Below are 21439 nucleotides of genomic sequence, written 5' to 3'. Positions count from 1 at the left end.
TCCCCTCCATTCCTGTCCACTTGCACACGATGCTCGTCCCACAGCTGCCCATGCGCCTGTGGCCAGAGGTGCCGGACGGGTGCGGAACGACACATACGGATGCAACGTTCATCAGAGGGATGAAGAGCGCCGATTACTGACTCAATTTTGTACTAAACCCGACTCCATTTTGTACTAAACCCGACTCCATTTTGTACATGCTAAAGCAGGCCTCACAGCAAAGCCAGCCTGCAGGCCTGCAGCTCTCCCCTGGCGCCGCGCACAGTTAGCCAGCTACTTCCGCCACCTCCTCCCCCTGTGTCCCTGCAGCAGCCCTGTTCTCACGGGAGACTGGGCGCGAACAGATATAAGTCAAACACTGTATCTCTGGCCTTCCTCCTTCCATCACTGACCTGTGAATGACCGGGCAAGAGCTTGGGCCTGGAAAAAACAATCCATCTCCACAAAACGCCACATGGTTTGCAGACTCTACCCTTAAGATATATAACGTGTGTAACGCCCCCAACCTCACACCCCTTTTGATGTAGCAGTGCATGCCCCATGACTGTGTGCCACCATGTTTCACCCACAATACTAATCCCGTCTGTAAGGCTATAAATCACCTCTTGTATTTGTGTGTGAGGGAGCTGTCTCTATGAGGTGTAAAAGAACGATCAATAATTAACCTATCTGAGTCAATTGCAATGAGTATGATATCATGATCCACACGTTGATGTCCTATAATGTTGGTCACATATCGTTCTCTACCAAAGGTCCCCGCAAATGTATGAGATGTTCGGTGACTTGGTTGTTATGATTCTAAATGTATGTTCCACATGCTCATTGGTGTCTCAATATTATGTATACTCGCAAATGTAATCAAATGGTATAAGATTCTCATGCGCACAATATAAATGGTGAGGCCACGAGGTTAATGTAAATAGAGCCATTCTGTAGCACGGTGACCATGGTAAATGCAAAGACATAGCCCACAATATAATCAGACCCTGCATATCACTTGTTCTAAATAAGGTGACAGCAAACATGTTTTGACCCTATTCCAATGGTTTACATATAATCCCACTAATCGGACTGGGCCAAACTCGACGAGCCACAGGGTCTTCTCTCCCCACTCCAGCAGCGCCGCGCCCGAAGGGCGCACAGCCCCCACCCGTTTTCCCTGTCCTTCTGACAGTGCTGCTGCCAGAGGCCATGGGCCTCATTACGAGTTTGGAGGTAGCCATGGTGCTAATGCTGCCTCCAAACCGGGTTCCTGCAATGAGGACTTACCGGGTCATTCTGACATAGGAGGACCCGGTAATTCCTCCTTGCAGGAACCATTCCCCATTCCCATTTGAGCCCCCATAGGGCTCAATGGGAATGGGGAGGGAGCTAATAACGGGCACATTACAACTGGCCCGTTATTACCTCCCTCTTCCCCTCTCGGGACCCGGAAAGAATGCCTGGTTTTACCAGGCGTCCTTACAGGGTCCCACAAAGGGAACCTCATAATCGGTGGTCCCGTAATGAAGGCGGCTGGTCCCGTACCGGCCCCCTTCATTAAGGGAGCGCAAGGGTGGTAATGAGGCCCCATGTCTCACTGATGCCTTAATGCAACAAATGTAGCCTCTCTCCCTTCCGCTGAGCCCGCACAGAGTATTGACCCCCCTGCCCCCTGACACACGATGACCCCCCATACCTGTCCCCCCTTTCATGTGAACCAGATAAATCTATGTACAGATAAGTGTGAAATACATGATTCTCCCCCACTGTCAGGATGCCAATGATGTTTTTTATGAGTGTCTGTTTATTGCATACTTTGAAGTGGGGTCTAGATTAGATAGTTAGTATTAATCACCCCATCCGGGGCCCCATAACCTTCACCTCACACTGACCAGCCCGGCTGAAGCAGGTGATGTCCGCCTTCCCGCCAAGCAACTATCAAATCATTTGGAGGCGGCGCCTACACAACTATACTGGATTTTGGGCTTCACCAAAGAGAATGTAATAAATGTAACCTATGTAGTGATGTTGTTTATGATGCTGTAACCCTTTTTAAAGTACTGTTAGAGTGATGTTGGGCAGAGCTGTCTCCGAGTTTGCAGAGTCCTCTACTTGCCTTATTTTGGATTTAGATACACTTTACTTTCACCCGCACTTGGTCTTGGTCTCATTCCCTCCTGGGGTGTGTCCATTATTGACTCTCATTGGGGAGTTTTGATTGCATTTTGGGGGACTCACACTATTGAGCTTATTTCAAAGCACATCCGTCTGGTGAACGCGGCACGTGCTTGTTCCAGGAGAGCTCTAATCAGTACATGTAAAAAGACACACACACACGTAGCCATAAAAGAAATCACTGTTTTATTTCCATCAGCAAAGCGCTATTTACAGGGTTGCAGTTTACATCTTGCAACTTTGCACTTTTTCAACCCCTCCTCCTGGACCTGCAAGATTGCCCAGAGTGCGCTCTCCCGCCAGAATCCCGAGTGGAAGTGGAGACTGGGAGCTGTGGCTGTCGCAAGACCCGTGTTCCCCCCAGAATCCCGAGAGGAAGTGGAGACTGGGAGCTGTGGCTATCGCAAGACCCGCGTTCCCCCCAGAATCCCGAGAGGAAGTGGAGACTGGGAGCTGTGGCTATTGCAAGACCCGCGTTCCCCCCAGAATCCCGAGAGGAAGTGGAGACTGGGAGCTGTGGCTATCGCAAGGCCCGCGTTCCCGGCAGAATCCCGAGAGGAAGTGGAGACTGGGAGCTGCGACTGTCGAGTGGGGCAGCTGGGGGCCAGGACAGCCGAGTCAGTCAAGAATTACCTCAAACTGCATGCTTTGGGTTACAAGGAAGGCAAAGAGTGAAGTGGTACCCTTCAGGAAACACCCAGAATGCACCTGCACCCTGACACCTATGAAAAAAGAGCTGAGGGCCAGAAACCACATGGTTCCCCTGAATGCTAGAACAGAGCACCCAGCCCCAGCTTCCCAGGGCATCAACACCTGCATACAATTTCAATGTTACCACACATATAAATAAATTACAAAAATGTTACGAGAAGATTCAATGTGAAGTAAAGCTAAGAATCCCTCTGTGTACTCTGTAGCAACAGACACATCCCTGCCCTTGACTGCTTTGTATCAGTGAGGCGGGGACCAGGGTCGGATTTGCCCGTGGCCGGGCTGAAATCATGATGAGGCGGTGGGGGTTGGTTCTTGAAGCCTACACCTGGGTGGGACTCTGGCCCACGCCTGGGCTTCAGGAACCGGCCCCAAGGGCCTCTGCGGCCCCGCTGGCCCGCCGAGGATGCAGTGAAAGGTAACACCGAAGTGTTACCTTTCTTTGATGAATGCGGCGGGCCGGCAGCCAACTGTCGCGACACCATGGCGCCAGCAGCCGTCAGTGATACAAATCACTGGGAGTGGCAGGGCTGGGCGGGCCGGGGCTGCCTCAGCCCGACCTGCTCCCTCCCAGTGATTTGTATTACTCACTCTAAGCTGCTCTCCGCCGCACGCCGCCGAGTCTGCAAAGGATGTCCCAGCCCCCAACCCGAGGTAAGCCACAGATGCAGCGCTGCTGGAGTGCACCAAGTCCCCATGCTCCGGAAGAGATCCGCTCACTGGAAGAAAGTGAGCAAAGCTGTCTTTTGTATTCACGTCAAAATACATTTTTAATATCTTAAAATACCACGTGCTTGGGAATAGGCGAGTGGCATATTAAAATCTAAACATTTATTATGCACTCCTTGACCACTCACCAGTCAACTTATTCCAGCTTTCCTGACCCTCACACACAGATATCTTCACATCCACAGGAGGGGCGAGGACCTGAGGACTTCTCATAATTATTGCCTTAAATTTAGTTTTGGCTCGCAGTCATTCCGTGACCAGTGCAGGCTAACACTATTCTATAGCGTCTTACTGGTATTGTCCAGGCCCAGCAGGAGGGTTAATTGTTTTAACTGTGTGTCCTTTACAGCCTGCGCAACACAAAACAATGCAATGGCGCTCAATGACATCCTCTATAGTGGTACTTTCAGCCTGTACTGTGTCAGGGCAGGGGACTATTTTGGGGCCAAGGTGTATGCTTTGACAGTACGCCATCCCCGACAGCTCCTGGGCCGCCTGAAACACTGGACTTCAACGCGGTCTTCATTGTTGGTTCCTACAGAGAGACCTTGCGGTCTCTATCCGCTCATTCAATGGTGAGGCAATGAGAGACATGGCGGCTTCCCCATCAGACAGGCCAACTTTCAGTGCTACTAGCCTGGCACCTGATGCCAGAGTCACTCCATCCTTCCTTAAACCTTTCTGACACTTGCCCTATGCAGTTTCACCTGAGATGTGGAAAGTAGCAAGTACCTCTTACACCGTGGCAAAAAGAGGAACAAGACAGAGCTACCATTGCAATGATCCCTCTGGAGAAGGCAGGTGTCTGCAACCACCCCCCAAGCTTTTGCCTATGAACCCCCTCGGATCTCGCCCACAACTGCTGACATGCCCCTCTCCAGCAGTCCCTCCCACAACCCCCCAAATCCCCCTCCCCAGCCCCAAGTGGAAATACATTAACTTCAATGCGAGAGCCTGGGTATGAAATGGCACCGCCTGGTCGATTTGCGGAGTAACTGGACACATGAGGCCATTACTTGAAATGTGGTATTATCAGCTGACCATTGGGTGGCAATACCTGGGAGCATGGTCGCGGTGCATGGACATATGAGGCTTTTCCCAGAGCTATTGTGCTGATGACTATGCATGTAGCATCATCTGTGTAGATGCTGTCAGCACTGACAGCACATGAGCATATCAAGCAGATTCCGGCTCGCTGAGTTGTGTTGTAATGTAATATTTGAGCATAAATGCAAGTGGCAAGGTACTTTCCGGTGCCACCATTTGGCTGCACTGCTTATTAAATGCAACTCTTTCATTACTGGTGGCAACGAGTAGACATGCCTTGAGTCTGGTTCTGCAAAATAAGTGTTTAGCCGTGTGATGAAGAACAAAAGGAATGCTATCACTTTCTCAAGCGTTTACACAAAATATAACATGCAACAGACGCATGAACCCTCCATAAGTAGCGTTTTCTATAAAGTCGTGAATTGACGCCATTCACGGGTGATGGTTTGAGGGCCACTTTTTTTTGGGTGTCCGGTCCTATTTCTTGTCCCAGTCCCACCCTGGCGGGGACAAGAGGTGCACTTTCCGCTCTGGTTCCATTTTACCTGCATACAAACAAGGATTTTTCTTCGATTTCTTCGCAAACAAACTCTCAAAAATATCAATGAATTATATATATTCTAAAATCTAAAAGACCAGGACCTCATCTGAACTGCAGAGAGGATAGGGCCGAGCTAAAGGAATGGAACAACCCCTCAAGTGGAATGCGGCAGCGGAGTGATATATTAAGGAACTCTTCGACATGTCCAAGGGGTCCGCGGGGGTCTTCTAGTTCAAACTTCACTTTGAAAGAAATGTACAGGAGGGAAGAAGGTGACGTTGCGGCAGGAGTTGCACTTTGTACATGCTTTCAAAATGGCGGTGTGGCAGGGCTTTCCAAAGTCAAGGAGCCATTGCAGGGGGGTGTTAGGGCCCCATCTGTACTCTTGAAATGCACAGGTGGGCAGTGACATCAGGGTCGAAAGAGCAAATGGGGTACCAGCTGGAAATCTCACAAAATGTAATCTATTCACTAAATCTTGAAGAAACAATCCTACCATTCCCAGCATGCACTTGGTGTGTGACATGGACATCTAGAGGCAGCTCATGGTAGTGGGAAGAAGAAACATGAATACCACAGCCATGGGTAATAATGATGGTAATTAGTAAAACCTGTTACCAAGTGCTCTGAAACTGGACTTTCAGGTATGCAGCGCTATATAAAGTACCAAATATCAGCAGTGTTATTATTACTACAGCAGTACATGCTGGATTTCTGCTGCTTGGAATTGCTGTGAAAATAGTTATTATTTTAATTGTCCTCAATTTTTGATATGGAAGGTTGAAGTGCAGAGCCGGCCCTGCTGGGTTTTAAACCCGTGTCCTGTCTCGGGTGTCTAGGCGAGCGCCTAACTCACGGGGCTGTCTTGCTGGCTAAGAAGCATTACGGCTACCTTACACCATTGCTCTGTGGGAGAGAGAGCACTGAAATGCTGTGAGAGCAAAAACAATGAAGGGTTTGGAGACTCTCACCATTCAGTCTTTAGGTGCACCCTATCAGCTGCTGTGCGCTCACACAAGAGTCAATTCATGTGTATATTTGGGGGGTCACATCAGTCCTAACCATTTTTCCCATTCTCTGAGAAGCACTTCTGGACAAGCCGCTGGTAGAGACCCTCTTTCTTCAGCAGCTCCCGGTGAACCCCTTCCTCCACCACCTGACCCTTGTCCAGCACGATGATCCAATCTGCCTTCTCCACCGTCTTGAGTCGGTGAGCGATAACCAGCACGGTCAGACCAGGGATCCTGGACAGTGCCTCATGCACCTGAAAGAGAAGATTGATGAGCTTTTGTCAACAGACTGCAGATATCAAATGTCAATAACATTGACAAGAAACAGGATTCTCTGCACAAGTCCCTTTCTCTGATGTCTACCCGTCTCAGAACTTGATATTGTACACGTTGTAATCTGAGCTAACCCTACCTCGGATCCTCGGCCATCTCCATTCATCAAACCTATTTTTTCCTTTGTTGTTGCCCTATTTGGTTACCTTATTAAATGTTCCCCTCAGGTACATTTCCATCATGCTTTAAACATACAATTGCCTAAACTTTCCGAAACAAATCTAATTTTGCCACATCTAACCCTCCTATCGCCCAATATCTGTGTTGCCTTTTCTTTCAAGATTCTTAGAAAGGCTTGCTCATTCCCATTTAATTTCATATCTTAACCTACATAATCTTCTCTCTTCTTTTCAATCAGGCTTTCGCCCCGGTCACTCAACAGAACTTTCCTCCTGGCAGTATCCAAGTATTAGGATTTTATTAATGTGACAAGTTCATATTACAACTTTACACACATAAAAATGCATTTCTTAACTTATATGTAAACCAATACATCAGTAAAAACACAATGTGCGATGACTGGCAGTATAAATCATAAGTCCTTAAAGTATATACACATTATAGACAATATTAGTTATGTCTCCTACAGACACACTTAAAATAGAAGGGGGAGTCTGTCCCGGTAAGGTCACTCTTGCCTCTACCCACAAGGGAGAGTATTGTGAAGCAGGCTCACCTCCCTAGCCTCACAGAAAGGGGCTCCCCCTTGGGGAGAAGGGATGAATTGCCTCGATTCATCACACAAGCTACTACTTCAATCCTCGGTATTGTCTTGTCTAAGCTACTGCTGTTCTCTTTATGCTGGACTCCCTGAGTATTCTATTCTTGCGCTACAATCAATTCTATACACTGCAGTCTGGATCCTTTTTAAATTAAGTTACTTGGATCATATTACTCCTTATTTAGTATGTCTACAGTGCCTGCCTATTCCTCTAACATTTAAATTTCATTATCAATGTATTCTTTTCAAATGTGTCACTGACTTTCTCCCTCAAACGTATATCAACCCTCTACACAATTACGTTACTCTAAGTAATTTGGGGGAACTACACATCACACTCTTTGTGCTTCTTCATAGTTTTGTTCTTTTTAGTTACTGGCACCAAAAATGTGGAATAATTGACCCTTAAAACTCTGTGCTGGTACCACCCTAAACGTGTCTCAGAAGCGCTTGAAATCATATCTTTGGCATTTTGCCTTTGTTAACTAAAGTACACGTTTGTACTGTTTTAATTACTATGTTCAGCACCTTGGATAAAGGGGCCATAAAAAATGCAATAAATAAATAATAAATACACACTAGATCCATAATTTATGATCTAAAGCAGGAGTCTGCAAACTTTTGGCTCGCCAGATGGTTTGGACTACAACTCCCATCAACCCTAGCCAGCCTAGTCAGTGGACAGGGACCATGGGAGTTGTTGTCTAAAACATCTGGAGAGCTGAAGGATGCAGAGGCCTGGTTTAAAGGGACCACTGGTCCTACCAGTGATCTTCTGACAATGCATCAAACGCAGATCCTGCAGTACAGTGTAATGTCCTGCGCTTGCCTGGAAGAGTAGAACCTTTCCTTCACAAGGTCACGGTCAGGAGGTTTCCCAGGATTCCTAGTGTAGGGTCATGGATGTTGAGGTTCCCAGGATTCCTAGTGTATGATCATGGATGTTGAGGTTCCCAGGATTCCTAATGGCGGGTCGTGGATGTTGAGGTTCCTAGATTCCTAGTGTAGGGTCATGGATGTTGAGGTTCCCAGGATTCCTAATGGCGGGTCGTGGATGTTGAGGTTCCCAGGATTCCTAATGGCGGGTCGTGGATGTTGAGGTTCCTAGATTCCTAGTGTAGGGTCATGGATGTTGAGGTTCCCAGGATTCCTAATGGCGGGTCGTGGATGTTGAGGTTCCTAGATTCCTAGTGTAGCCTCATGGATGTTGAGGTTCCCAGGATTCCTAGTGTATGATCATGGATTTTGAGGTTCCCAGGATTCCTAATGGCGGGTCGTGGATGTTGAGGTTCCTAGATTCCTAGTGTAGCGTCATTGATGTTGAGGTTCCCAAGATTCCTAGTGTACATGTATGGATTTTGAGGTTCCCAGGATTCCTAGGGTAGGGCCGTGGGTGTGGAGGTTTCCCAGGATTTCTAGGGTAGGGTCATGGATGTTGAGGTCCAAGGATACCTAATGGCGGGTCGTGGATGTGGAGGTTTGCCAGGATTCCTAGGGTCGGGCTATGGATGTGGAGGTTCCAAGGATTACTAGTGTAGGGTCATGGATGTGGAGGTTCCCAAGATTCCTAGTATAGGGTCATGGAGGTTCAGGTTCCCAAAATTCCTAGTGTAGGGATGTGGAGGTTCCCAGAATTCCTTGTGTAGGGCTATGGATATGGAGGTTGCTCGGATTCCTAGTGTAGGGTCATGGATGTTGAGGTTTCCCAAGATTCCTAGTGTAGGGATGTGGAGGTTTCCCAGGATTCCTAGGGTAGGGTCATGGATGTTGAGGTCCAAGGATACCTAATGGCGGGTCGTGGATGTTGAGGTTCCTAGATTCCTAGTGTAGGGTCATGGATGTTGAGGTTCCCAGGATTCCTAGTGTATGATCATGGATTTTGAGGTTCCCAGGATTCCTAGGGTAGGGCCGTGGGTGTGGAGGTTTCCCAGGATTTCTAGGGTAGGGTCATGGATGTTGAGGTCCAAGGATACCTAATGGCGGGTCGTGGATGTGGAGGTTTGCCAGGATTCCTAGGGTCGGGCTATGGATGTGGAGGTTCCAAGGATTACTAGTGTAGGGTCATGGATGTGGAGGTTCCCAAGATTCCTAGTATAGGGTCATGGAGGTTCAGGTTCCCAAAATTCCTAGTGTAGGGATGTGGAGGTTCCCAGAATTCCTTGTGTAGGGCTATGGATATGGAGGTTGCTCGGATTCCTAGTGTAGGGTCATGGATGTTGAGGTTTCCCAAGATTCCTAGTGTAGGGATGTGGAGGTTTCCCAGGATTTCTAGTGTAGGGTCATGGATGTGGAGGCTGCCAGGATTCCTAGTATAGGTTAATAGATGTGGAGGTTCCCAGAATTCCTTGTGTAGGGCTATGGATGTGGAGGTTCCAAGGATTACTAGTGTAGGGCTATGGGTGTGGAGGTTCCCAATATTCCTAGTATAGGATCATGGATGTTCAGATTTCCAGGATTCCTAGTGTAGGGATGTGGAGGTTCCCAGAAATCCTTGTGTAGGGCTATGGATGTGGAGATTCCTCGGATTCCTAGTGTAGGGTTATGGATGTGATGGTTGCCAGGAATCCTAGTATAGGGCTATGGATGTGAAGGCTCTCAGGATTCCTAGTGTAGGGCTATGAATGTGGAGGTTCCCAGGATTCCTAGGGTAGGGTCATGGATGGTGAGGTTCCCAGGATTCCTAGGGTAGGGTCATGGATGTTGAGGTTCCCAGGATTACTAGTCTAGGATTCAAATGTCAAGCCCTCGACATAAACTTGCGCCACAATCAGATCCGGGCAAATCAAAGATTGTTTTTAATTGTGCAAACAATCCTGTGAATTCATGACAAGATGCCCATGGATGACCCGTGTTTCGGCAATACTCTTGCTTTTTTCAAATCCAGGCTTAATTCAAGATAGAAACATAAAGTCATAAGTAACATTATTACATAATCAAAGATGGATTTCTAGTGTAGGGTCATGGATGTGGAGGTTTCCCAGGATTCCTAGCTTAAGGTTGTGGAGGTTTCCCAGGATTTCTAGTGTAGGGTCATGGATGTTGAGGTTCCCATGATTCCTAGTCTAGGGATGTGGAGGTTACCAAGATTCCTAGTCAAGGGTCATGGATATGGAGGTTCCCAGGATTCCTAATGTAGGGTCATGGATGTGGAGGTCTCACAGGATTCTTAGTGTAGGGCTATGAATGTGGAGGTTCCTAGGATTCCTAGTGTAGGGTCATGGATGTGAAGGCTCTCAGGATTCCTAGTGTAGGGTCGTGGATATGGAGGTTCCCAGGATTCCTAGTGTATGGTCATGGATGTGGAGGTTTCACAGGATTCCTAGTAAAGGGTCATGGATGTGGAGGTTTCCCAGGATTCCTAGGGTAGGGCTATGAATGCGAAGGTTCCAAGGATTCCTAGTGTAGGGTCATTGATGTGAAGGCTCTCAGGATTCCTAGTGGAGGGTTATGGATATGGAGGTTCCCAGGATTCCTAGTGTAGGGTCATGATGTGGCGATCTCACAGGATTCCTAGTATATGGCTATGAATGTGGAGGTTCCTAGGATTCCTAGTGTAGGGTCATGGATGTGAAGGCTCTCAGGATTCCTAGTGGAGGGTCATGGATATGGAGGTTCCCAGGATTCCTAGTGTAGGGTCATGGATGTGGAGGTCTCACAGGATTCCTAGTGTAGGGCTATGAATGTGGAGGTTCCTAGGATTCCTAGTGTAGGGTCATGGATGTGAAGGCTCTCAGGATTCCTAGTGGAGGGTCATGGATATGGAGGTTTCCAGGATTCCTAGTGTAGGGTCATGGATGTGGAGGTCTCACAGGATTCCTAGTGTAGGCCTATGAATGTGGAGGTTCCTAGGATTCCTAGTGTAGGGTCATGGATGTGAAGGCTCTCAGGATTCCTAGTGGAGGGTCATGGATATGGAGGTTTCCAGGATTCCTAGTGTAGGGTCATGGATATGGAGGTCTCACAGGATTCCTAGTGTAGGGCTATGAATGTGGAGGTTCCTAGGATTCCTAGTGTAGGGTCATGGATGTGAAGGCTCTCAGGATTCTTAGTGGAGGGTCATGCATATGGAGGTTCCCAGGATTCCTAGTGTAGGGTCATGGGTGTGGAGGTCTCACAGGATTCCTAGTGTAGGGCTATGAATGTGGAGGTTCCTAGGATTCCTATGTAGGGTCATGGATGTGAAGGCTCTCAGGATTCCTAGTGTAGGGTCGTGGATATGGAGGTTCCCAGGATTCCTAGTGTAGGGTCATGGATGTGGAGGTTTCCCAGGATTCCTAGGGTAGGGCTATGAATGTGGAGGTTCCTAGGATTCCTAGTGTAGGGTAATGGATGTGAAGGCTCTCAGGATTCCTAGTGGAGGGTCATGGATATGGAGGTTCCCAGGATTCCTAGTGTAGGCCTATGAATGTGGAGGTTCCTAGGATTCCTAGTGTAGGGTCATGGATGTGAAGGCTCTCAGGATTCCTAGTGTAGGCTCATGGATGGTGAGGTTCCCAGGATTCCTAGGGTAGGGTCATGGATGGTGAGGTTCCCAGGATTCCTAGGGTAGGGTCATGGATGGTGAGGTTCCCAGGATTCCTAGGGTAGGGTCATGGATGTGAAGGCTCACAGGATTCCTAGTGTAGGCTCATGGATATGGAGGTTCCCAGGATTCCTAGTATAGGGTCATGGATGTGAAGGTTCTCTTGTTTCCTACTGTGGGGTCCTGGATGTGGAAGTTCTGAGGATTCTGTAAGGAAGGCATGGTATCAAAAGTACGACAGGCACAAGTGACCACAGTTCAAACGTGTTTATTGAACTTTAAACAAAGGGTTGAAAAACACCGATCTAATCCTAAATCTAAAGATGGGAGCAAGCAACGACCATCAAATAATAGTAACGCAGTCCTATTGGTGACCTGTCAAAATAAAAGGGCCTATACTAAAATAAAATGTTTGCCAATCCTTACCTCTAATTACAGATAGTGTGGGAAACAATGTTATGTAAAAGAAAGAAGTGTCCAAGAAATGGAAAGTCAGGATATTCAGGCCGTTGGCCTTCCTTGCCCACATTTTCAACACGGGACAAGGCGATGCACTCGAGTTTAGCACAGTCTCCTGCTTCTCTACCATGAGGATGCAGGTCAAACATTAGCATCCGGGCCTTCCGTGCCCAAGTCTCTTTGCCTTTCAAAGTCTCTTCTTTCAGAGGGCCTGATGCGACAAACAAACAATACGTTATTTTCCTCTCAGGTTTTCACACGCACTCAATTTCTCAGGTGATTCATTATTCACCTCGGATCCCCTTTAACACAATGCTCGTAGGATTTTCATGTATCCAGTTTCTCGGGTGATTCACGGTTCACCCCTGATCTGATCCCGGATCCCCCTCTGCCAGGCTGAGATCCATTTCAACACAATGTTCAATTACTCTCCCTCTGCCGGACTCAGACCAATTCAATTTACTTTAACACAAACTTGATTTATCCAAAAGCTCTCAGCTGATCTCCCTCGTTTCAGCTTGTACCAACTTTACCTACTTTATCATCAACTTTCTTTACTCTATTAACATCGAAGACTTTCGATTGTGCACAGGATTTCGCTTGACCCGTTGCAGGACCACTTCGATTCACAAACCTTTGTCACTCTTTTGCTTTTGCCAACTCTCAGTTGGATACCTTACAGAGACCTTCGAATGAGCATGCATGCTGTGCCGGACCACTCTGTCTAAGATATTGTATCTTGGTTTCAGGGTTCAATAACTCATCTGTTGCCCAATTTTACTCGCGTTGGTTATCACATGCGCTTCATACACTGTTCGCTTCAGCGTTCACCATACAATGATGCTGCTTGCAACTTTAGCTTCAACACAGACCGGTCTGTTATCAGCCTCCCCAACTCACCGGCTTTGTTGATTTTACTGGCGCTGCTTTGTTGTAGGAGCCAAAGACAGTACCACAGCAGCAGGCGATTCTCCCCACCTTGATTACCTGCACGGGAGAACCTCGGGTACCTCCGACACACACTGCAAGGTTCTTCAGCCTGGTTTCCTGGTCTTACGCCTTCTATTCTCGAGGTTTCATGAAAGTAATAGTTCCTCGTCAAAAAGGTCAAGGGCACTTCCCTCCTTGCGATCCCCTTATGTTTTGCCATCTTTCGCCTCATATTAAAAAGCCATCTTGGAACTGGTGCTTCCTTGTGTGCTTTGCCTCGCTCGGAATGTGCTCTCGTGCTCCGCCTTTTATCTGTCTGGGAAAATGTAATGGAAGTCAGGTGTGTGTGATGGTCAGTAATTGCCTGACCCTGCCTGACTATCGTATTGGGACATGACAGGTATACGGCTCGGGTGTTAGTCCATTTTCTCTCATAACAAGCTGTCCGTGACAAAGTTTTTGTGTTGTTGGGGGGCAGGGAGGGTTGAATTCCTAAGTATCCTAAAGGGGTAAAGGGGTAACAGGGAAGAGGATACCGTGTCTCGCCATCTGGTGTCCCACTCCCATTCCCCTCATCCAGAATCACAGAGAATGTGGGCCCTGAGTGGATGATGCCTAGGACAAGGCGGCATCCAGCATTACTGAGAGAACGTGGGCCCTGGGTGGAGGATACCTGGGGAATAGGGAGCCTCCAGCATCACTGTGAGAATGCAAGTCCTGGGTGGAGGACGCTTGCGCACTAAGCAACATCCAGCATCACTGAGAGAATGTGGGTCCTGGGAGGAGAATGTCGGGGTTCTAGGCAGCAACCAGCATCACTGAGAGAATGTGGGCACTGAGAGGAGGATGCCTGCAGGCTTGGCGGCATCCAGAAACACTGAGATAATTAATGTAGGACCTGGGTGAAGGATGCCTGGGGACTAGGCAGCATCCAGCATTACTGAGAGAATGTGGGTCCTGGGAGGAGGATGCCGGTGGACTAGGCGGCGTCCAGCATCACAGAGAATGCAGGTCCTGGGTGGAGGATGCCTGGGGACTAGGCGGCATCCAGCATCACTAAGAGAATGCAGGTCCTGGGTGGAGGATGCCTGGGGACTAGGCGGCATCCAGCATCACTTGGAGAATGCAGGTCCTGGGTGGAGGATGCCTGGGGACTAGGCGGCATCTAGCATCAATGAGAGAATGCAGGTCCTGGGTGGAGGATGCCTGGACACTAGGCGGCATCCAGCATCACTGAGAGAATGCGGGTCCTGGGAGGAGGATGCCTGGGGACTAGGCGGCATCTAGCATCACTGAGAGAATGCAGGTCCTGGGTGGAGTATGCCTCGGGACTAGGCGGCATCTAGCATCACTGAGAGAATGCAGGTCCTGGGTGGAGGATGCCTCGGGACTAGGCGGCATCTAGCATCACTGAGAGAATGCAGGCCCTGGGTGGAGGATGCCTGGGGACTAGGTGGCATCCAGCATCACTGAGAGAATGCAGGTCCTGGGAGGAGGATGCCGGTGGACTGGGCGGCATCTAGCATCACTGAGAGAATGCAGGTCCTGGGAGGAGGATGCCTGGGGACTAGGCGGCCTCTAGCATCAATGAGAGAATGCAGGTCCTGGAGGAGGATGCCTGCGGACTAGGTGGCCTCTAGCATCACTGAGAGAATGCAGGTCCGGAGTGGAGGATGCCTGGGGACTAGGTGGCGTCTAGCATTACCGATGGAATGCAGGTCCTGGGTGGAGGATGCCTGGGGACTAGGCAGCATCCAGCATCACTGAGAGAATGCAAGTCCTGGGAGGAGGATGCTGGGGGACTAGGCGGCATCTAGCATCACTGAGAGAATGCAGGTCCTGGGTGGAGGATGCCTGGGGACTAGGCGGCATCTAGCATCACTGAGAGAAGGCAGGTCCTGGGTGGAGGATGCCTGGGGACTAGACACATCTAGCATCACTGGGAGAATGCAGGTCCTGGGTGGAGGATGCCTGGGAACAAGGCGGCACCCAGCATCACTGAGAGAATGCAGGTCCTGGGTGGAGGATGCCTGGGGACTAGGCGGCATCTAGCATCACTGAGAGAATGCAGGTCCTGGGTGGAGGATTCCGGGGGACTAGGCGGCATCTAGCATCAATGAGAGAATGCAGGTCCTGGGTGGAGGATGCCTCGGGACTAGGCGGCATCCAGCATCACTGAGAGAATGTGGGTCCTGGGAGGAGGATGCCTGGGGACTAGGCAGCATCCAGCAACACTGAGAGAATGTGGGTCCTGGGTGGAGGATGCCTTGGGACTAGGCGGCATCTAGCATCACTGAGAGAATGCAGCTCCTAGGTGGAGGATGCCTGGGGACTAGGCGGCATCTAACATCACTGAGAGAATGCAGGTCCTGGGTGGAGGATGCCTCGGGACTAGGTGGCATCTAGCATCACTGAGAGAATGCAGGTCCTGGGTGGAGGATGCCTTGGGACTAAGCGGCACCTAGCATCACTGAGAGAATGCAGGTCCTGGGTGTAGGATACCTGGGGACTAGGCGGCATCTAGCATCACTGAGAGAATGCAGGTCCTGGGTGGAGGATGCCTGGGGACTAGGCGCATCTAGCATCACTGAGAGAATGCAGGTCCTGGGTGGAGGATGCCTCGGGACTAGGCGGCATCCAGCATCACTGAGAGAATGCAGGTCCTGGGTGGAGGATTCCGGGGGACTAGGCGGCATCTAGCATCAATGAGAGAATGCAGGTCCTGGGTGGAGGATGCCTCGGGACTAGGCGGCATCCAGCATCACTGAGAGAATGTGGGTCCTGGGAGGAGGATGCCTGGGGACTAGGCAGCATCCAGCAACACTGAGAGAATGTGGGTCCTGGGTGGAGGATGCCTTGGGACTAGGCGGCATCTAGCATCACTGAGAGAATGCAGGTCCTAGGTGGAGGATGCCTGGGGACTAGGCGGCATCTAACATCACTAAGAGAATGCAGGTCCTGGGTGGAGGATGCCTCGGGACTAGGTGGCATCTAGCATCACTGAGAGAATGCAGGTCCTGGGTGGAGGATGCCTTGGGACTAAGCGGCATCTAGCATCACTGAGAGAATGCAGGTCCTGGGTGTAGGATACCTGGGGACTAGGCGGCATCTAGCATCACTGAGAGAATGCAGGTCCTGGGTGGAGGATGCCTCGGGACTAGGCGGCATCCAGCATCACTAAGAGAATGCAGGTCCTGGGTGGAGGATGTCTCGGGACTAGGCGGCATCCAGCATCACTAAGAGAATGCATGTACTGGGTGGAGGATGCCTGGGGACTAGGCGGCATCCAGCATCACTGAGAGAATGCAGGTCCTGGGTGGAGGATGCCTAGGGACTAGGCGGCATCTAGCATCACTGAGAGAATGCAGGTCCTGGGTGGAGGATGCCTGGACACTAGGCGGCATCCAGCATCACTGAGAGAATGAAGGTCCTGGGTGGAGGATCCCGGGGGACTAGGCGGCATCTAGCATCAATGAGAGAATGCGGGTCCTGGGTGGAGGATGCCTTGGGACTAGGCGGCATCCAGCATCACTGAGAGAATGTGGGTCCTGGGAGGAGGATGCCTGGGGACTAGGCGGCATCTAGCATCACTGAGAGAATGTGGGTCCTGGGTGGAGGATGCCTGGGGACTAGGCGGCATCTAGCATCACTAAGAGAATGCAGGTCCTGGGTGGAGGATGCCTGGACACTAGGTGGCATCCAGCATCACTGAGAGAATGAAGGTCCTGGGTGGAGGATGCCGGGGGACTAGGCGGCATCTAGCATCAATGACAGAATGCAGGTCCTGGGTGGGGGATGCCTAGGGACTAGGTGAGATCCAGCATCCCTGAGAGAATGTGGGTCCTGGGAGGAGGATGCCTGGGGACTAGGCAGCATCCAGCATCACTGAGAGAATGTGGGTCCTGGGTGGAGGATGCCTGGGGACTAGGCAGCATCTAGCATCACTAAGAGAATGCAGGTCCTGGGTGGAGTATGCCTCGGGACTAGGCGGCATCTAACATCACTGAGAGAATGCAGGTCCTGGGTGGAGGATGCCTCGGGACTAGGCGGCATCTAGCATCACTGAGAGAATGCAGGTCCTGGGTGGAGGATGCCTCGGGACTAGGCGGCATCTAGCATCACTGAGAGAATGCAGGTCCTGGGTGGAGGATGCCTGGGGACTAGGTGGTATCTAGCATCACTGAGAGAAGGCAGGTCCTGGGTGGAGGATGCCTGGGGACTAGGCGCATCTAGCATCACTGAGAGAATGCAGGTCCTGGGTGGAGGATGCCTGGGGACTAGGCGGCACCCAGCATCACTGAGAGAATGCAGGTCCTGGGTGGAGGATGTCTGGGGACTAGGCAGCATCTAGCATCACTGAGAGAATGCAGGTCCTGGGTGGAGGATGCCTGGGGACTAGGCGGCATCTAGCATCACTGAGAGAATGCAGGTCCTGGGTGGAGGATTCCGGGGGACTAGGCGGCATCTAGCATCAATGAGAGAATGCAGGTCCTGGGTGGAGGATGCCTCTGGACTAGGCGGCATCCAGCATCACTGAGAGAATGTGGGTCCTGGGAGGAGGATGCCTGGGGACTAGGCAGCATCCAGCATCACTGAGAGAATGTGGTTCCTGGGTGGAGGATGCCTGGGGACTAGGCGGCATCTAGCATCACTAAGAGAATGCAGGTCCTGGGTGGAGGATGCCTCGGGACTAGGCGGCATCTAGCATCACTGAGAGAATGCAGGTCCTGGGTGGAGGATGCCTTGGGACTAGGCGGCATCTAGCATCACTGAGAGAATGCAGGTCCTGGGTGGAGGATGCCTGGGGACTAGGCGGCATCTAGCATCACTGAGAGAATGCAGGTCCTGGGTGGAGGATGCCTGGGGACTAGGCGCATCTAGCATCACTGAGAGAATGCAGGTCCTGGGTTGAGGATGCCTGGGGACTAGGGGGAACCCAGCATCACTGAGAGAATGCAGGTCCTGGGTGGAGGATGCCTGGGGACTAGGCGGCATCTAGCATCACTGAGAGAATGCAGGTCCTGGGTGGAGGATGCCTGGGGACTAGGCGGCATCTAGCATCACTGAGAGAATGCAGGTCCTGGGTGGAGGATGCCTGGGGACTAGGCGGCATCCAGCATCACTGAGAGAATGCAGGTCCTGGGTGGAGGATGCCTGGGGACTAGGCGGCATCTAGCATCACTGAGAGAATGCAGGTCCTGGGTGGAGGATGCCTGGGGACTAGGCGGCATCTAGCATCACTGAGAGAATGCAGGTCCTGGTGGAGGATGCCGTGGGACTAGGCGGCATCCAGCATCACTGAGAGAATGCAGGTCCTGGGTGGAGGATGCCTGCGGACTAGGTGGCATCCAGCATCTCTGAGAGAATGCAGGTCCTAGGTGGTGGATGCCTGGGGACTAGGCGGCATCTAGCATCACTGAGAGCATGCAGGTCCTGGGAGGAGGATGCCTGGGGACTAGGAGGCATCCAGAATCACTGAGAGAATGCAGGTCCTGGGTGGAGGATGCCTGGGGACTAGGCGGCATCTAGGATCACTGAGAGAATGCCGGTCCTGGTGGAGGATGCCGTGGGACTAGGCGGCATCCAGCATCACTGAGAGAATGCAGGTCCTGGGTGGAGGATGCCTGGGGACTAGGCGGCATCTAGCATCTATGAGAGAATGCAGGTCCTGGGTGGTGGATGCCTGGAGACTAGGTGGCATCCAGCATCACTGAGAGAATGCAGGTCCTGGGTGGAGGATGCCTGGGGACTAGGCGGCATCTAGCATCACTGAGAGAATGCAGGTCCTGGGTGGAGGATGCCTGGACACTAGGCGGCATCTAGCATCACTGAGAGCATGCAGGTCCTGGGTGGAGGATGCCTGGGGACTAGGCGGCATCCAGCATCACTGAGAGAATGCAGGTCCTGGGTGGAGGATGCCTGGGGACTAGGCGGCATCTAGGATCACTGAGAGAATGCCGGTCCTGGTGGAGGATGCCGTGGGACTAGGCGGCATCCAGCATCACTGAGAGAATGCAGGTCCTGGGTGGAGGATGCCTGGGGACTAGGCGGCATCTTGCATCTATGAGAGAATGCAGGTCCTGGGTGGTGGATGCCTGGGGACTAGGTGGCATCCAGCATCACTGAGAGAATGCAGGTCCTGGGTGGAGGATGCCTGGGGACTAGGCGGCATCTAGCATCACTGAGAGCATGCAGGTCCTGGGAGGAGGATGCCTGGGGACTAGGAGGCATCCAGCATCACTGAGAGAATGCAGGTCCTGGGTGGAGGATGCCTGGGGACTAGGGGGCATCCACCATCACTGAGAGAATGCAGGTCCTGGGTGGAGGATGCCGGGGGACTAGGCGGCATCCAGCATCACTGAGAGAATGCCGGACCTGGGTGGAGGATGCCTGGGGACTAGGCGCATCTAGCATCACTGAGAGAATGTGGGTCCTGGGAGGAGGATGCCTGGGGACTAGGCTGCATCCAGCATCACTGAGAGAATGCCGGTCCTGGGTGGAGGATGCCTGGGGACTAGGCGGCATCCAGCATCACTGAGAGAATACAGTTCCTGAGTGGAGGATGCCTGGGGACTAGGCGGCATCTAGCATCACTGAGAGAATGCAGGTCCTGGGTGGAGGATGCCTGGGGACTAGGCGGCACACAGCATCACTGAGTGAATGAAGGTCCTGGGTGGAGGATGCCTGGGGTTTAGGTGGCATCCATCATAACTGAGAGAATGTGGGTCCAGTGTGGAGGATGCCTGGGGTTTAGGCAGCATCTAGCATCACTGAGAGAATGTTGGCCCTGGGTGGAAGGTTCCTGGGGACTAGGCGGCATTCAGCATTACTGAGAGAAAGTGGGTCCTGTGTGCTGGATACAGGGGACATGGGGTGCAGGGCTGATTTTAATCATCCCTCCTCCTCCCATTAGCAACATCCAACAATCTGTGCCCATTTACCTTGAACTCAGTGTCCACGTCCAGGCTGCTGGATGCCTCGTCTAGTATGAGCACCCTTGGGTGTCGGACCAAAGCCCGAGCCACAGCGATCCGCTGCTTCTGCCCAGCAGCCAGCAGACTGCCTTTCTCCCCTGCATCTGCAAACAGGAGACAGAAAAAGAGGGATTGGAACGTGAGCAGAGAATCATGTCTCCTGGACAGGAAGAGTATTATATGCAATGTAATCTTGAGGAGAGATGTTGGTTTCAGAGCACGGGTGCTTATATGCTGTAATCCTGGAGTACTGTGCTGTACAGCATGGGTGTGTCTACAGAAAAATTCTATAGGCTTTCCGGGTTTTCATTTGAATCTGATAAACGCTGGAATAACCCCACCGGGAGAAAAAGTGTGTCTTCAGTTTAAACCATATAAACACTGTCTCCCGCCCTCTCCATGTGGTGCATTAGTGTGAGCATGGATGAGAGGAAGTTTGGGGGTGAAGAGGTGGCGTGGAATACAATGAGAGGAGGGCTTTACCACCCCCATCCCAGTTTGCCTGCACGCGTTCTCCCATTGCTTCCTCTCCTTTCCCCTGACCTTATTAAAACACATCACATTCTATGTTATATTGTTCCCTCTGTAAAAAGAACATTTGGCAGTCAGTGGCTATTTTGAGAAATTCTAGACAGATTTGAGCCATTTGTGTGGCTGCCGATTCACGTCTCAAAATTAGCCAACATTCCTCAAAATAGACACTGACAAATATTTGTATTTACAAAAAAGGTTTAACGTTGATTTCTCAGTGTCTCTTCCCCAGACCCTCTTTTTCTGCTACCTTGAATCTGGGGTTTACATAAGATGCAGACACACCAACAAATGTATGTTGCATCATTTCATTTTCTGTAAAATAAACTATTTGTCAGTGGGGAGGTGCTACTTTGAGCAATTGTAGCCAATTTTTAGCCTTTTTATGTGACCAGGACTTCATGCACCTCAAAAATAAACATATTTTAAATACAGTGGGCCTCATTATGAGATTTGCGGTAATGGAAAAACAATGCCGGTAAGGGAATACCAGCACCGTTTACCGCTCCGGCCCATTACGAGTAGACATCCCGGTATCAGCGCCACCGCCGAGACCGTGCCCCTCCGTACCGGCATGTGCGCGGGCACACGCCCATTCGGGCCGGCAATACCGGGATGCCGCTAACAGGAGGACATCACAGGTCACGCGGACATGCACCTACCGGCATCTCAAAGGCGGTAATTAGGGATACCGCAATGCCAGCATTACCGGCATCGCGGATCACCCGCTAATAGCAATGTGCTGTGTTCCCAACTGCCACAGGTGCACACAAT

At 51.0% G+C, this 21439-nt stretch overlaps 1 protein-coding gene across 5 annotated transcripts in view; it reads right to left on the bottom strand.

Annotated features, from left to right (window-relative positions):
- The window catches only part of LOC138522059 (antigen peptide transporter 2-like), a 268133-nt gene that overhangs the window by 24112 nt on the left and 222582 nt on the right, over nt 1-21439 (bottom strand). For 2 of the 5 annotated variants that reach the window (XM_069635293.1, XM_069635295.1), the window contains 2 exons: nt 20102-20238; nt 2327-6449 (listed from right to left, as the gene is read on the bottom strand). In XM_069635293.1, the coding sequence (XP_069491394.1) occupies nt 6243-6449; nt 20102-20238 (344 nt within the window). In that variant the 3' untranslated portion in view covers nt 2327-6242. Of the gene's footprint in view, nt 1-2326; nt 6450-12023; nt 13473-20101; nt 20239-21439 lie in introns of those variants that run through there. The other 3 variants (XM_069635292.1, XM_069635294.1, XM_069635296.1) reach the window with 2 other exon arrangements.

The sequence above is a fragment of the Ambystoma mexicanum genome, chromosome 13 (assembly GCF_040938575.1).
Source record: "Ambystoma mexicanum isolate Mex_15411 chromosome 13, UKY_AmexF1_1, whole genome shotgun sequence".
NCBI lineage: Eukaryota > Metazoa > Chordata > Amphibia > Caudata > Ambystomatidae > Ambystoma > Ambystoma mexicanum.
The sequence above is the reverse complement of the archived record's forward strand: the minus strand, read 5'-3'. Positions and strand labels throughout refer to the sequence as shown.